At 34.4% G+C, this 16,643-nt stretch overlaps 1 protein-coding gene across 3 annotated transcripts in view; it reads left to right on the plus strand.

Moving 5' to 3' along the window:
* LOC106461273 (cGMP-inhibited 3',5'-cyclic phosphodiesterase A-like) overlaps window positions 1-16,643 on the plus strand; it is a 159,314-nt gene that overhangs the window by 25,519 nt on the left and 117,152 nt on the right. The window contains exon 1 of one of the 3 annotated variants that reach the window (XM_022388466.1): window positions 11,049-11,093. The exons of the other annotated variants lie outside the window; for them this stretch is intronic. Within the exon in view, the coding sequence (XP_022244174.1) occupies window positions 11,064-11,093 (30 nt within the window). The 5' untranslated portion in view covers window positions 11,049-11,063. Of the gene's footprint in view, window positions 1-11,048; window positions 11,094-16,643 lie in introns of those variants that run through there. 3 annotated transcript variants of the gene reach the window in all.

A 16,643-nucleotide genomic window follows, 5' to 3' on the forward strand; every position in this document is an offset into this window, starting at 1 on the left:
GCTGGTATATAAAAGAGGGGATTGTAATGTGTGTGTAGATAGTGAGTAATTGAACTGCAGTCGGTAGTATTGTTGACGTTCGTTGATTAGCGTTTGTTTTAACGCGATTGTTGAAGTTAAGTGTATCGCAGAGTTATATTCGGAAAGAATAAACCAGTTTTATTAAGTAAAGACTTGTGTCGCTTAAGTTTCGTCGGAACGAAGTTACGGAAAATAAATTAACAAACGGAGACGTAACAGTATAATTCAAGTTGACAACTATTTTCTAAGCAAATTTTTCTGGGATGGTATCGAGGTCTTTCTTCGATAATTCTCATTGTTACTTGAAATACTTTTGTGACACAATGCTATAAGATTGACAATCGTGTATTTTGAATACTATTATACAAATTGCTGTCAAATAGAGACAATTGTAACAAACTGTGATATGCATCTACATTTATTGACAGTGAACATCGTCTTAAATCCGCAACTATTGAAAGAATTCGTGCTTGACTTAAATCAAGATTTAAAATAATATATTAACCTCAGTACGTACACATAAAGGCACCGATTGAACAGCCTTTGTATTCTCCGTATAAATAAGATTGAGGCAAAGTAAGTTTATCTTTAGGACCCAAAAGTATAGTAATTCGTTTTATCTCTATTCATTTCCTCTCCAACCTTGCTTGGGGTATTGTGCCCAAAGCTCCCAGCACGTGGCTCCCGTGGGCGACAGTTAGGCGCTAACATTAGCTCGAGTGCTATTACGTTCATCACGTGCTTTTTAACTCGCTATCAAGTTTTTCTCAGAAAATTCTTCATTCACTGCACCAGGCATCAGAAGTTTTAAATTTCATACTTTTTCTTATATTTCACGAATAATACAGCTGGTTTTTATCCTCTTCGAGAACCGCCTAATGTTAATAACGCGCCAACCAAGGTACAAATCATTTCAAGGCATTGAAGCTGAATCATTGGGGGGGGGGGGGGATTTTGTATCCATATTAATTAAGAAGACTCTGATGAAAATCACAACAGTTAGCAGAAAAAGTGCTTGTTTACCTCTCCACCCCCAAGAAGGATTAAAAAAATAACAATATAACTAACATATTTACGCTTTTGTTCTATGTTCTATAAAGCTACAGTTAAAACGGTACCAGACTACATGTTGCAATATTTCGCTTTAGAAAAATCTAAGATCTTTCAGGGGCTTAGCAACTCTTTTTTTTCACTCAACAAGTGTTAAAATTAAGCCTCCACATAGTCATCTTTTCTTGACAAAACGTAAAGCGCTTTACCTTCCATCATATTAAGACGTAAAGTGCTTTACATTCTATTTTATGAAGACGTTTCTTACAGCATATTAACCGAGTTTTTTTTTGTCACCACTTTTTTCGGTTATTGTTAGTCTCCGAAATTAACCAGTGATTATAATATTTCGCAACGTTGATGCATTTCTTTGGAAGTTCAGTCAGTTGATATAGAAAGATACAATTGTCCTAGAAGGGTCAATCCCCATTATTTCAGTCGAGTTACCACTCTTTCAAACTCGAAATTCTAACATAGCAAACTATTCATCTATTCACTAAATGTTATACACATACTTCAAGGGATTATAATACTGGGTTGTGCAGAAATTAAACTTGGTTGTATTACTTTTGTTAAATGTCAAGCTCGAGATGAATGGTGAAGATTACAGAAAAGTTAGCTTATTTTTGACAACCATGGCCACATTACCTTATAAACAACTCGGACTACAAGTACGTGATATTTTCAAGCCGCTGTTTACCTTCCGAGTGTTGCCACTGTGCAGCCATATCGGATCCTACGTGGAGCTTTGTGTCAAATTTTGTCCTTGTTCTGTTTAATGTTAAAGAAAAGAGGACACAAATGGTGCCACTGTGCAGCCATATCGGATCCTACATGGAGCTTTGTGCCAAATTTTGTCCTTGTTCTGTTTAATGTTAAAGAAAAGAGGACACAAATGTTGCCACTGTGCAGCCATATCGGATCCTACATGGAGCTTTGTGCCAAATTTTGTCCTTGTTCTGTTTAATGTTAAAGAAAAGAGGACACAAATGAGCTAGTCTTTCAACTTAGCCAATCTATACAGAGTGAAGAGAATATGGTGTCCTCTATTAGAATTTGTGCATGTCTGTGTTAAACTATTAAAGCAATGAGCGTCTAATTCTCATTTACCTTATATGTATGTGCATTATCTTCAAATCCGGGGTTCGACTTCCTGCGGTGGACACAACACATAGCCCAATATGAAATTATCTTTATGAATAATACTGCTGGTTTTTATCCTTTTCGAGAACCGCATAATGATAATAATGCGCCAATCAAGGTACAAATCATTTCAAGGCATTCAAGCTGAATCATGAGTGGGGGTTAGAGTGATTTTATGATGTTCTGTGGCCAACCTACTCTTCCTTCTCCCCCCACCATACGAACACTGGCTCACCAACTGGATTTTTAATTAACTCATTTTTTTTTATGAATTTCGAGGGAACGAGCTAGTTGATACCACAACCAAAGTACATTACCTTCAAATCTGGGGTTCGACTCCCTGCGGTGGACACAGTAGATAGCCTAATATGACTGCTCTAAAACTAAGTATGTTATCTTCAAAGGAAAATATTTTGGTCAATAAAAGATTTCTATGGCAAGTGGGATGCCAATTTTGTAGAGTAACACCTTTATACTTTTTCTAATTACTGTCTTATTTTTATTTTATCCCCATCACACCAAACATGCTCGCCCTTTCAGGCGTGGGGGAGTTATAAGGTGACAGTCAATCCCACTATTCGTTGGTAAGAGTAGCCCAAGAGTTGGCGGTGGGTGGTGATGACTGGCTGCCTTCCCTTTAGTCTTATACTGCTAAATTAGGGACGGCTAGCGCAGGTAGCCCTCGTGTAGCTTTGGGCGAAATTCAAAACAAACAAACAAACAATTTTTATTTTCTAAAATCAGAATGCCCTAACTATTTCCAATTTTTCAGAGTACTTTGCCTTTTCTACTCTTAATTTTTATAATTGCAGATAAGGTTTTATTATTGCATATATTTATAGTAGCTGTTGCTTGCTTATATAGAACTGGTGCTGTTTTACACAGCCTTTTGCGGCATTTACAATATAACTATAACAATATAACTGTACCAGCATATGGAACATTCCATTCTCACTTGTTTTATTCATTTGTGAAAACCTCGACCATCCAAAATGAGATCATATTATATCCTACATGAGGGCGAGAAAAATGCCCCATAGCAAATGAAATCCTTGATGGTAAGAATTATGCCATAAGAATTGTATCGACTGTCAAATCCTAGCATCTAAAACTACTCCAGGTTCATTAGTTTTGGTAGGATACGCCTATTTTCTCAATTACACCGTGCTCGTCAGTCTTCCTCTATCTTTCTTTCCGAATATTTTGCGTTGCGTGCATAATTTTGTGTACAGAACACATTAACACCCTCTAATTTATATCCGATTTAGTGATGATAGTATAAATATATCCACTTTTAGTACCTAGGTAGATCTGATTGTTTTGTTTCCGTGATCTTGTTCCTAAAATTGCAATATTTAAACTTATTTAGCAGAGATAGCATACACGAGAATTGTTGAACGGTGTACTGTCGGTTACGTAAAAACGAAATGATAAGAGTACACTCATATGTAGAAAATTGTAAGCTCTACTTGAATTTGATGGTACTAGCTCAAGAAATGAGAATAATAAAATTGTCCTTTTTCAATGCGGTATAACACTTGGATTAGTAATGATGTGAAGCTCTGTAACAAATACGTGACTAACTGTGCATGGTATTACAAAATAGGTTCATAAATGACTCTTAAATACGAGGAGAAGAGAGTAAGTCAAATTCATCCTCAGCTTTACTAACTACAGTAAAGTTGTAGTTTTATGAATAGAAAGATGTACAAAAGACAGTTGATAGTTGGAGAGAGAGGGGGGGGGGTCTACAGACTAGTTTCAACAACGTCCAAAAAATGACTTGGACAATATTGAAATCTGAATGCAATGTCCCCCGCCCCCTTCTTATTTTTCAGCCATTCGACTACTAAGAAAGCGATAGCAAAAATATGTCTTATTTTTACAGTATATTCCCGGGCTGCTGTTTATGTAACAAGCTACAGTTCCCACTGAGCACTGTCTGATCAGTAATCCTTCGTTTTTTATAACCGTGAGAATTTGAAATATAAACCTCTCATAGTAATATCTCCCTTCATGAAGTAAGCATCTTGTATACTGTTTAAACTTATCGAATATCGCTTGTTATGTGTGAAAAAAAGTTTCACATGATAAAGCTTAGTAAGCTGTAAACAAACCGGTAAACTTTACATGGTGAGGTACAAGTCTAGAAAGTTATGAACGGTGGTATAATAAACCATTTAGACTAAGAACTAAACCGGTAAAAGCTTCCCGTATTCCCCCCCCCCCCTTATTTTCATGAAGTTCCGCAGTGTTATACTTAACACTGTTTGCTTTTCATATCAAAGTATACAAACAGTCTAGCAATGTTTTAGTTGAAAGCTTCCCAATGCTATAGTGCCTAATGTTCGGCAACGTTATCCCTAGAGGGGGAGCCACCATAATGGATGCTTGGGGCATTTTAAATAGAACATAGATATTTAAGTATGTTTGAACATTCACGATAATAATAATAATAGTGAAATATATATGATAACCTTGAACTGAGGGTAATTCTTCGCTATGACTTTAATTCAATATCGTGACGTTTTTCAGATTACTGTGTTTGTTTTGACCTAGTGGCTACTTACTATAAACGTTCCGACATGTTTTCCTAATCTATTTCTTACATAATGTTAAGTCAAACCGTTGTTATAAGTTGAGGTTACTCTATATTTTTACCAATTAAACGTTCCGACATGTTTTCCTAATCTATTTCTTACATAATGTTAAGTCAAACCGTTGTTATAAGTTGAGGTTACTCTATATTTTTACCAATTAAACGTTCCGACATGTTTTCCTAATCTATTTCTTAGATAATGTTAAGTCAAACCGTTGTTATAAGTTGAGGTTACTCTATATTTTTACCAATTAAACGTTCCGACATGTTTTCCTAATCTGTTTCTTACATAATGTTAAGTCAAACCGTTGTTATAAGTTGAGGTTACTCTATATTTTTACCAGTTGCAAGATGAATTATCTTTGCTTTTGTGTAAACACGCTTGAACTGGTGTATGTAACTGATGCAGCTTAATTTTGGATAGACACTATAATCACAGTAAAACTGCTCCTTGCTGACTTGAACTGTTTACGAAACAAGTGACATCTAGTATATATTTAATTCACAGATTATTCACTGCTCATTTTGTATTATCAACATATTTGTGTGAAAATAAAAATGTTGATCGGCAAGTATGAATCGTAACGCATTTGTCTCCATTTTGTTTACCGGGACCAGTAAAATGTAAATTAAGAATTTGATAAAGGAGCGCTACTAATTGGGCCGGGTGTGGTATAATGGTTAACATGGTTGGCTGCGAATCAAAAGGTCTTAGATTCGAGCCGCCATATGTTGTTGGACATCCTCCGCATTTTCAGCTGTTCGAGCGTTATAAAAGTGACAGTAAATTCCGCTGTTCGATTAGTATTAGTCGTATAGGTATCGGATGTTGCTGACTGGTTACCATTGTTTTTATCAGTGGTCCTAAATTAGGGATAACTGTAGCTTGACCTTAAGGCCTCTGACCTGGTCGTGTAAGGTGCAATTCAGACTGAAAATACCATGTTGTATTAAGTAAAAAAAAACAACTGGTGTATCTATATCAAATGTATCATAAAGGTTAGTAGTCACTCCAATCTTTTACATTGTTTCGTAGAGGAAGTTCCCACTATTCCGATTTTATAACTTATCTTTAGAAGTTCTCAACTGTACTTCCACGAAGAGCCTTGGTTCGAGAATACATTCTTATACATGATTTCAAATATAAAGGCTGTTGGTATCAAATGTTGTTTCTCTCTGCTGATCCAGTCTATACAGAATTCATTCAGTCAGATGCGCGGATACTGCTATCGGGTTAGGTCGGGGTGCGCGAGCACTTCGCCTATGTTGCCAGTCCACAGTGCTCAGACGTTTGAGAAACACTGCTATAATGTGATCAATGCGGTTAAAAGTATTCACACTCGATTCATTCAGCGTATTTATTTTAGACAAATAGTTGCTGGAAATTGATAATAGCATATTTATTATTTCATATTCATTACAAGATAGGGCTTTAAAACGCTTTTTAGTGACATATCTAATTATGCAAACTGCAACTGATAAATATAATTTAATAGTAACACAAGATTTTAATCTCCAGGGACGGGATGGTGGCAAAACTTTGGAGCGTGTAAAACGATGAACATGAGTACAAAATGAACGTGTGTGTGTGCGTGCATGTGCGCGCACACATAACGTTGTAAAGAGGTTTTATTTTCGTATTCCTCGTTTTCCTCTGTACGACCTAATTGTTTATTCACAGCACGAAGAGTTCCCGGAGCTAGCACGTGCAAGGAGGAAATAATAATTCTGTTAGGCACTGATCCAATTTTAGATGGGCGAGCCTGTCGACATTGCGCCCTTATAATGAACCAAAAAGAGACAACCTTAAACACAAAAAATACCGTTATTTCATTCTAAACTTTACTCACTCTTGTATATAATGTTGTTCAAACTAAATTATCTTGCAAGACAACATAATGACCACAAGAGGGAGTTGGATAATAATGTTATCATTCTCAGAGTAATTATTTCTTACTCTTCTGTTGAATGTTGCTCAACCACACTATCCGATAAACAGTGCGACAAAGAGAAAACAAACTTAGGTTATCTTGTAAAACAACATCAATGAGTATAAAAAAAACTGTGAAAGAAAAAAAAAAGGACAACAAACAATACTGGAGGCTTCAAATTAAGTTTGTTGAATAAAGCTATACAATAGGTTATCTTGTTGTTGTTTTTTATAATCATCGATGTTGTTTTACAACCGTGAAAGAACAAGGACAACAAACAATACTGAAGGCTTCAAATTAAGATTGTTTAATAAAGCTATACAATAGGTTATCTGCACTCTGTTCACAACGGCAAATGAAACCACGGATTTTAGCATTTTAAACTCGTAAACTTAGTACTGACCCTGGAGGACTTCGTATTAACATATGATTCATATTCATAAATTAGCTTTATGATAAGAAGATTAATCAGAACCTCCTTGATTGTCCTTAAAGTCCGAAATCAGATAGATGTATAATGTTAGCTTTAATGAAACATAAGTGAATAAAAAAACATAACATAAATTGAAACTGCCTGTAATACGACGAAAATGTGCCTCTCTTAACGACTATATCATTATTTTGACAACTTTCCTTGTTTTTAATATGAATTCACATACCATCATCGCTATATATATATATATATATATAATGACCTGTTTTATTTTGTTGGTAACTGCTTAAGATTGATTACCTTTACTTTCCAAACATCCACAGTGAACTGAAATCATTTTGAAACACAAGAGAAAAATTTTGGACAAAAACAAAATACCATACATACAATTTATGTTAAACGCTCGTTGAGTTGAGACAGTACTTGTTGTCTGAGCATTGAAATGTTTCGCGTTTAGAACCACCAAATTACCGAATTATTTACACAGCGTCCATTATCAGTGGAGGACCTTTTAACATCGCATTGAGTAATTTTCTGTTTATGCATGTTACAAAATTCGGTGTAAGGAGCTGGTTATAGAAACGAGATCGAATTACTTTTGTTTGATGTAAAACATAAAGGATTCCATTAGTAATAACTGGGGTTAATTGTAGTACTGATGGTATTTTTGTTTAAATAGTTTCCGTGACTCGTATGTTATTAAGGACCTTATTCTCAACAAATTCATGAACCTACAAGTAATTTGGTGCACAAATACATTAGAAAAAAATATACTTAAAATTATAGAGTAATTTTAGGGTTAATCTCGCAGGTCTGCATTTCCCAAACTTTTTTGGCCACGGAACACTTTTCAGTTGAGAAAAAGCTTACGGAACACTAGACACGTGAAATATTGGTGTAGAGGGTATGTTGAGCGCGCAGCACCCTCTAGATTTGTATATTATTCATTTATTTATTTAATCAAATTGCATATTAATAAATTTTTATGCTTATAATACATTTTAGGTACAAACCTTTCCACTAAGTTATTGTGTAGAATAGATCTGGCATCTTCTATAATTCTTCTCTAATGCGAAATCGACATTATCTAATTCTAATACATAGGAAAATATTTCATAATGAGTTATGATCGTACAAAAAGTGTTAAATATTTTATTAAAATTTAAAATCATGATTTTTTTGTTTTTGTTTTCTTTTCACGGAGCATCTATCAATCTCGGACGGAACACAGTTTGGGAAAAGCTGTCTTAGGTATTAAAGAAAGAATCTCGATAGTATTATTTAACACCAAGCAGTCGAGTCGAACAAGTTTAAAAAATGCCATGTTGATAAAAAAATCTTTGAGTTTAACTTGGGATAAATCAAAGATTTTCTTCCATGAATTATTGCAAGCTATCCGGTTTCTTTTGTGAAATATTTCGATTTTGAGAATAGTCCTCATATTTTTGATTTATAGACATATGTTAACGGCACTTTTGAAACTTGAAAAGCAATAAATAAAAATATTTGTTACTCTTAATTTTGATTTTATTTACTCATGAAATAGAATATTTGCGGAATTACATCTAGTACAAATTAGAACATTTTCGGGGATCCTGCGGATTACATCTAGTACAAATTAAAAGATTTTCGGGGATTCTGCGGAATTACATCTAGTACAAATTTGAACATTTTCATTATAACAAAGCGTCCGGAAGTTAACAAAACTGTTTATTTCTGTTTCAAGTATAAGTGCCTTGAAGCTCTGCTACAAGAGCTACTAGAATTCTGTTAGACCAACGAAGGTATGACATTTCGACATGCACGGAAAGACCTGGATATGAGACATGGAGGTTTTAACTCAGACCTAAATAACTGTTAATAATTTTGACAATTTCCGGACAAAGTGTATACATAAATATTACAGACTTTTAAGCCTCGGAGGTTTATATGGCAATTCGTGATTCATGGCATGCGCACATTTTACTGACGTCACGACAGTACAAATTGCAGTGTTAAGCGTCCCTTATGTGACGTCATTTTATTTTTTACTGGCAAACTGACAGGCAACACACTACTGCATAGTGGTGCGAATGGTTAAAACAGGTGACCCCTCCGGGCTGCCTTCGGCCTCCTTTCGGGAAAATTATTTATTGGACTTATTTATTCCTCGCGCATTTCAGTGCTACAATGTCTATTGTGTAACCGGTTTCATAGCTTTATAATTTCCACCCTCCAGCCCTACACAGAATATTTAAACGATCATAACAAAATAAAAACTAATAAAAGATACAATCATAATATTTAGGTAAAAGCTACTTAATACCCAATTACAAAATAAACGCCCAAAGTAGTAATGAATAAAATAGAAAAATAATATTGTTAAAATCTTAAAATGAGTTTAAAACATAGAATAAAGTTTAAAAAAAAATGTTTTGACAACACATAAGAGCTCAACAGACAGCAGACACAAATGACGTCACATAAAGGACGTTTAACGTTATAATTTATACTGTCGTGACGTCAGTAAAAGGTGCGCATGCCATGAATCACGAGAAGAACTATGTACTCTGTAGGCTACAACACAGCATGAGATAAAATCAAGAAATAATAAAGAAAATATTTGTTACTTTTCATTTTGGTTTTATTTACTCTTGAAACAGAACAATTTCGGGACTCTACAGAATTATATCTAATATGGTAGTGTGACCAATTTTCAACAACACGAACCCTCGTACCGTTCGAGGATGTTCTATAACATTTTATAAACCGCTTTACCGAATAATCTTTAAACAGTGTTTACAAGTCATTACGAAGCTTCGTAATGACAACTCGTGTTTGATCGTTTAGGCTTACCATAACAAAATCAGAAAAGAGATTGAAATAACAACTGCTGCTTCCAAACTTGTTTTTGTATCAAACACGCATGGAAATATTTATCAACAGGAACAGGACTAAGTAATACATGTACTCGTAACATACGAGGTACTTGTATAAATTTAACATTAGTTTCTTCAATATATGCTTTTCACAAACTACACGAGAAGACGAATAACAATTCAGTGTTAAGGAAACTGGGTTAGATTTGCATACACTACAGCTTTTGCATACCTTCCCCCATCACCGTCTTGACATTTGGCGACAAACCCCACATTTAAACACGAAATAATTTTAAAATCAAAAATCAAATTTTGAATTCTATAAGTGGGCGTAGCTAATAAGAACTTAAGATTTAGTTTAGTCATTATGTATGCTGAATTCTAGCTCCCCCTCACGGTGGTTCAGGAAACAAAAATTATAAAACATGGATACTCCTTTTATTTCTAATAATAAGCTACACAATGGGCTATAGGCGTTGTGCTTACCGCAGGTATCTAACCCCAATTTTAACATTATAAGCCCCCTCAAGCTTACCGCTGAGCCACTGGAAAACATTTAGAAACTGTATACATCTTTCGGCTAGTTTATCCATTTGAAAGTTTGCAGTTTGTATTATTATTGTTTTTTGTTAACAAATCATTACACATGCAAAGAAAGCTAGCTAAAAAATGTAGCTTACATAAACATTACTCTTATGTTTTAAATTAACTTGTAGATTTTTTTTTACTTCTATTTTAAATTTGGTGTGTTCTTTGTTGTTTTATTGTAAAACAAACAAAATTACTCCTTTAAATCTCTAATTCCCATGTTTATAAGGAATCAACTGTCCCGTTAAGAGGTTTATTTTTTAGGAACACAACAAAAAGAAAGACGCACTTCACTATTTATCTAAAACTAGTAAACTTTGGGAAGTTGAGAGGGGAATATTCTTTCTTCATGTTGTTACGACATTCCAAACTTTCATGGCAGTGGTCTAGTAGCGCGCGTGTGTTGTGTAGGGGTTATATGTGTGCGTGCGTGCGCGCCCATGACAGTGAAGGAATCTATCCTTCAACATGTAAGTACAGTTACTTTTTGTGTCCTTATAAAAATAAATAAACTGAAATGTTTTTTTTTTCACTATTTACTCCCACAGCATATTCGGCATATTCGTTGAAAAATGTTTATACAATGCTTTGAAGAAAGCAGAAAGTAGAACATTTTGATTTGTACTTCAAAATAAATACAAAATATGATTGGTGTGTCTCTTGGTTGTTTGCTTTTTTACTCTTAACAAAGAGAGAGAGAAACAGCCAGTTATTGATTGGCGTGTCTCTTGATTGTTTGCTTTTTTACTCTTAACAAAGAGAGAGAGAGAGAAACAGCCAGATTGGCGCGTCTCTTGATTGTTTGCTTTTTTACTCTTGAGAGAGAGAAACAGCCAGTTATTGATTGGCGTGACTCTTAGTTGTTGTTTTGTTTTTGTTACTCTTAACAAAGAAAGAGAGAAACAGCCAGTTATTGATTGGCGTGTCTCTTGATTGTTTGCTTTTTTACTCTTAAAAAAGAAAGAGAGAAACAGACAGTTATTGATTGGCGTGCCTCTTGGTTGTTTGTAATTTTTGTATTTTGTTTTTTTTTACTCTTGAACCGAGCTGTTCGAGTCGAAACTTCTTATTACGAGTGTATGGTTATCAGAAGAAGCAAATTAATTAAATAAGATCTTTATCTACAAGTTGGACCATAGCGACCTTTCAATAGAGGAAAATAAATCCACAAGTAACACAACAAACCTTTCTTCATGATTAACCTATTTTAGTGTGATTAACATTACAAATGAACGGTGTTGAACACCAGTGCATGCATGATACGAGTCCTAACGAAAAGTCTCATAAAATACAACACAACTGGTATACTTAATATCGTTATAAAGTGATTAGTTATGGCTCACTCTTATAAAAGGTTCAATATAAACCTATCGAAATAAACCAGTGGCACCTGTACGCTTGTTATAGGAATTAATACTTCGCTGATCCATATTGTATTTATGAATTAATAAGATACACACGACAGAACTCGACGCACCGTATCTCTCTAAACAAATATTCCGTTGTTTCTATTGGAAACTATAATCTCATCTGTCACTTATTTATCACGGTTATACGTGACTCTACCAAGTTTATTTATCACGGAGAAAATAAGTCCACTTAAATAATATTCAAGATTAATAGACGCATTGCTTTAAATTCAAATTAAGGCGTTTTGCATATATCTAAGAGGGTTATTAAAAATCGTGAAAGTCTATATCTTAATCCAGGTACACATTTTTTGCAAACGTTGTATTTCTGAGTAAAAGTGGATCGAGTAATGATATAAACCTTTGTGTCGAACTTATTTCCCCGGTGGGACAGCGGTAAGTTTACAAATGTACAACGTGTTTGGATTTAGCTTCCCTAATATCTAAATACAAGGAATGATTAATAAGAAGTGTAAAATACCCACCCCTAAATTATAAAGTGGGGATGAAATCTCAAACTGATTTTGAGTATTATATATGTTTTCTCCAAAACTGATTTTTGCACAAAATACTGTATTTTGTTTTTGTTATTGTGCAGAGTTTATCTTTATCACATGGTGCCTTCCGCTGCTACAACCCCATGTCCTTGTGGGGACGGTGACGCAGTACTTTGATGTGGCAGATGTTTGAAAGATAAACAGTTATTATTTCCCACTCATATACTGTAGTGTAATTGTATTTCCTCAGCTCAGATCTGTAGGGTACAACCATCAAAAATTTAAGTTTGTTTCGTTTTTTTTATGACTTTTTAATATGTTACTAGCAATACTGAGATAGAATCTGCTATATCCATATGATATAATATCCTAGTATATGATAGCACGTGACTTGTAAATACTGATACGTAAAGGTCTTCCTGAGCTTTTCCTAACTTGTGTTTGATCATTGTTCTGTAAATTGCTTGGTAATCTGTTGCTAGCTTGGACATGAGCATTGTTTTGTACGTGCTCGGTAATCTGTTGCTAGCTTGGACATGGGCATTGTTTTGTACGTGCTCGGTAATCTGTTGCTAGCTTGGACGTGGGCATTGTTTTGTACGTGCTCGGTAAGCTGAATTGTTAACTGAGTTGAAACCAGTAAATACATGTTTGCAAAGACTAAGCTCTTTGTCAGTTACATACTGAACATCGTTGTTTATTACATGTCATATTCTATTATTAATTAGTTGCATGATAGAATATTTCTATGCTGGTGAGTGGTGTTTGAAACACTTAGTGTTCATTGTCTGCACTAAGGTCTTAAAATATTGTAAACTATGGTTGGAGATATAATGATGGGTTTGTATTTAGAATTAGATTAAAATGGCTTACATTTGTATGAATAATGCTGCTATAGCCTCTTTACGAGTTGCATGTTTTGAAACTGGGGTTGCCAAATCTGGAATTGAAGTTTACTACTTTTCCATCATGTCCGCAACGTTATATATATATAGATAGATAGATAGATAGATAGCGAATATGGTTTGCCTAAGGTTAAAGTTTAGCAATCTAATCATACTGAGTTGCTTGTCAGGAAAATTGTGTTTATACAACGACGCAAGAAAATAGAAAACGCTAGTATAATATAGTTTGAAATAATCAGAAAAATAACCACTTACTGGGGGGGGGGGTATTCTTTTTTTTTTTTCATGTTGTACTCGTATCAAGTGTAGAAATGGGTTTAGTGGTTTATAAGGATGAATTATATTTAACTTTTTTTATATATTACATCATTTATACGTCTGGCCTTTTTATGCTGGCTTGAAGTTTTTTATTTAAACATGCCAAATTATTTCAGTACTTTTTGTTTTGACAATTTTCAGCAGCACAACTTCAGTTTAAGGGAAATTTGTTAATCGTTTTATAACACAAATATAACATTTTTTTTACACCGTCTTCTTTTCCTGTCAGTGTATGTGATATGGTATTTTTAAAAGTTTAAAAATCAAATCTAAGCTAAAGTGAACTTTGAACCCACACTTTCACATGATACTGCAAACTGGATACTGTAAAACGAGGTAATTATGGGAAAAAAAATCTATCTCGTATAACTTTATTTCAAATGAATTATTCGTTCAGTGATATTAATTTTGTGTCTAAGCTTTCGTTGAAGAGCAACACTGCATTCATACATGATAATTTACACCTGTTTATCTGCTTTTCAAAGCCGTTGATGTCCGGCAGATGTTTTCCGTTCATTATTTTTACATATGTGGGATGAGGCATATTCATTTTGTAAACTGTTGTGGCTTTTTAAACATGTTGTTCTTATACACCCCAGTGTTGGAGAAAAAAGGCTTATCGGTAATTCTTAATGTTCGTCCCCAATTATCCTTTAGTAGGGCGATTAGGGACACTTGATAATTAAAAATAAAAAAACTGGACCTTGTATGTTCTACTTGGGCTACAATATTGAGTTACGGTTGAGCCATTTATTCGCCAGTTTTGTTTTCAAGTCACAGCTTGAGTAATGAAAGCAATGGATGCGTCGCCGTTTGGAAAAATCTGTTCTTAATAATTCCATTTTTGCCCACCAAATACCTCTTGATTTTAGTTTTTTCATCAGCTCTTAAACGCTTCATGTTTCATTCTGATCGCATTTATGTCCCCAGTAACTTAGTTTTTTAATGATTAATGCATTCCAGACAGGACAAATAGTAGTTTTGGTTGGATATTCGGCTCCTGATATCTGATCGAATTCGGATATTTCAGATCAGATAGTAGATGTGACCCTACGTATCGAAATGCGCTGCAAAACTGATATGCCAATTAAATATAACAGTATTAATTTAATTTAATTTGGGGGGGGGGGACTTAAGAATGATGTACACTGATATTTACAGTTCCGCATGAGTGAGTGGTCATTGCGGGTCTTTTATTAAAGGAATTCAGCACGTGCCAGTGTGAAAGTGGTTTCCACCCTCTGATTCATCCTGTTTTTTGTTTGGGTTGCGCCTTCCGTTTCTCTCTCTGCCGCTACTGTGACTCTGTAGCTTACAGTGGAAACACAACGGATGGGCGTAATATTTTATGTAAGCTACATAACTATCTGTATTAAGACTAATGTATACTTGCCAGGTCTTCCTTTCTTTAATATCCGGTACAAATGCTACTATGTTTAGAAGCTAGTAGAAAGTATCAGTGGAATATGAATTTTTATTATTATTTCTACACATGCTACAGATGTCATCTCGGCTGCATTGATTAGTTCAAATCAATATATATCTGTCTTTTCTGTGCGACATCCCATTTTGTTGACATTTTTTAGCTTTCATAACTCGAACTAATTGAATAACAATTGTACCAGTTATTGGCAGGTCATCATTTCTCTCTACAGAAGAGAAGCTAGAGTAATATCACTTTTACTGTATACATTTTTGGACAAGTTTGAGGTATTGCTAATGCTGGAATGCTACTAATGATATCGTTAAACATTCCCAGACAGTTTTTACATGAAATTAAAAGTAGTTGCTTCACACCTGTTAGTTTTATTTGACTGTATTCAGTACCGTGCATCTAGATATTTTATACATGGAAACTAGATAGGTCCATTAATGTGTATTAATATGTAATCTGTGATCATTTTTCTATACCTACAAATGTGGAATGCCTTTCATTCAAAATTGTCAGATTTATTGAGTTCGTATTTAGTAATAATATTTTCTAAAATATAAATGCTTTTTTTATTATTTTTATTAAAACCTGAACACACTGCATTAGTTCTTTTAAGCCTTTGTTACTGGAAAAGAGCAAGAAAATAAAACTATAAAAAAAACGGGAGTATTTTTTACCACTCCTTGAATGCCTATTCCTCTTAATCTATAACAGATATCATACGTATAACACAGTATATTGTTTCAGAATTGATTAAAAAATAAGATTCCACCGGAAGTTAGATTCAAATCTCGGCTATCGGGGAAAGCTATCAACACAGAACATCGTCATTCTATCCTTTCAGATCGTGTACTTTTCCTAGGCCATAACTCATCAGTTTTAACCTAGTAGCAGTGGAGAACAATTCAATATGAAAATTATCAATAAAATGTGAGCTGCTTAAAGTTGTCAAACCATCAGGGATGTTGTTTCGTGCTGACTCTCCGTTTGTTTTACCTCCTCAGCTGCTGGGGTGGGGGAAGGAGAATTTTGCTAATTGCTGACCGATCATTTCTCTTCATCTAAAGCGGATATGATGCTGTTGCTTTAATGGTATTTAAGAAACATAAGAATCGTGGTATTTGAAGAACTGGAACAAGTGTGACAATACCCCAAATTTGGGCAAACGTTTGGACGTGTTTATAATCATTGGATTTGGTTATTCTGATATAACTAAAATAATTGCTCTTGCATAAATGCATGACTGTGTAAAATAATGATTTATTCTTGCGAATATCATATACCCGTATAAACAATATTTGTATATGTATATGTTGCGTCATCGAGTCACATGACTACAGTGACGCCACGTTTCTAGAACTATCCCGTATCTTGGCGAATGCTCTAGTAATTACTAGATGGAGGGTAGACTGGTATATAAAAGAGGGGAAGGTAATGTGTGGATAGATAGTGAGTAATT

Source organism: Limulus polyphemus, unplaced genomic scaffold (assembly GCF_000517525.1).
Source record: "Limulus polyphemus unplaced genomic scaffold, Limulus_polyphemus-2.1.2 Scaffold38, whole genome shotgun sequence".
NCBI classification, from domain to species: Eukaryota; Metazoa; Arthropoda; class Merostomata; order Xiphosura; family Limulidae; genus Limulus; species Limulus polyphemus.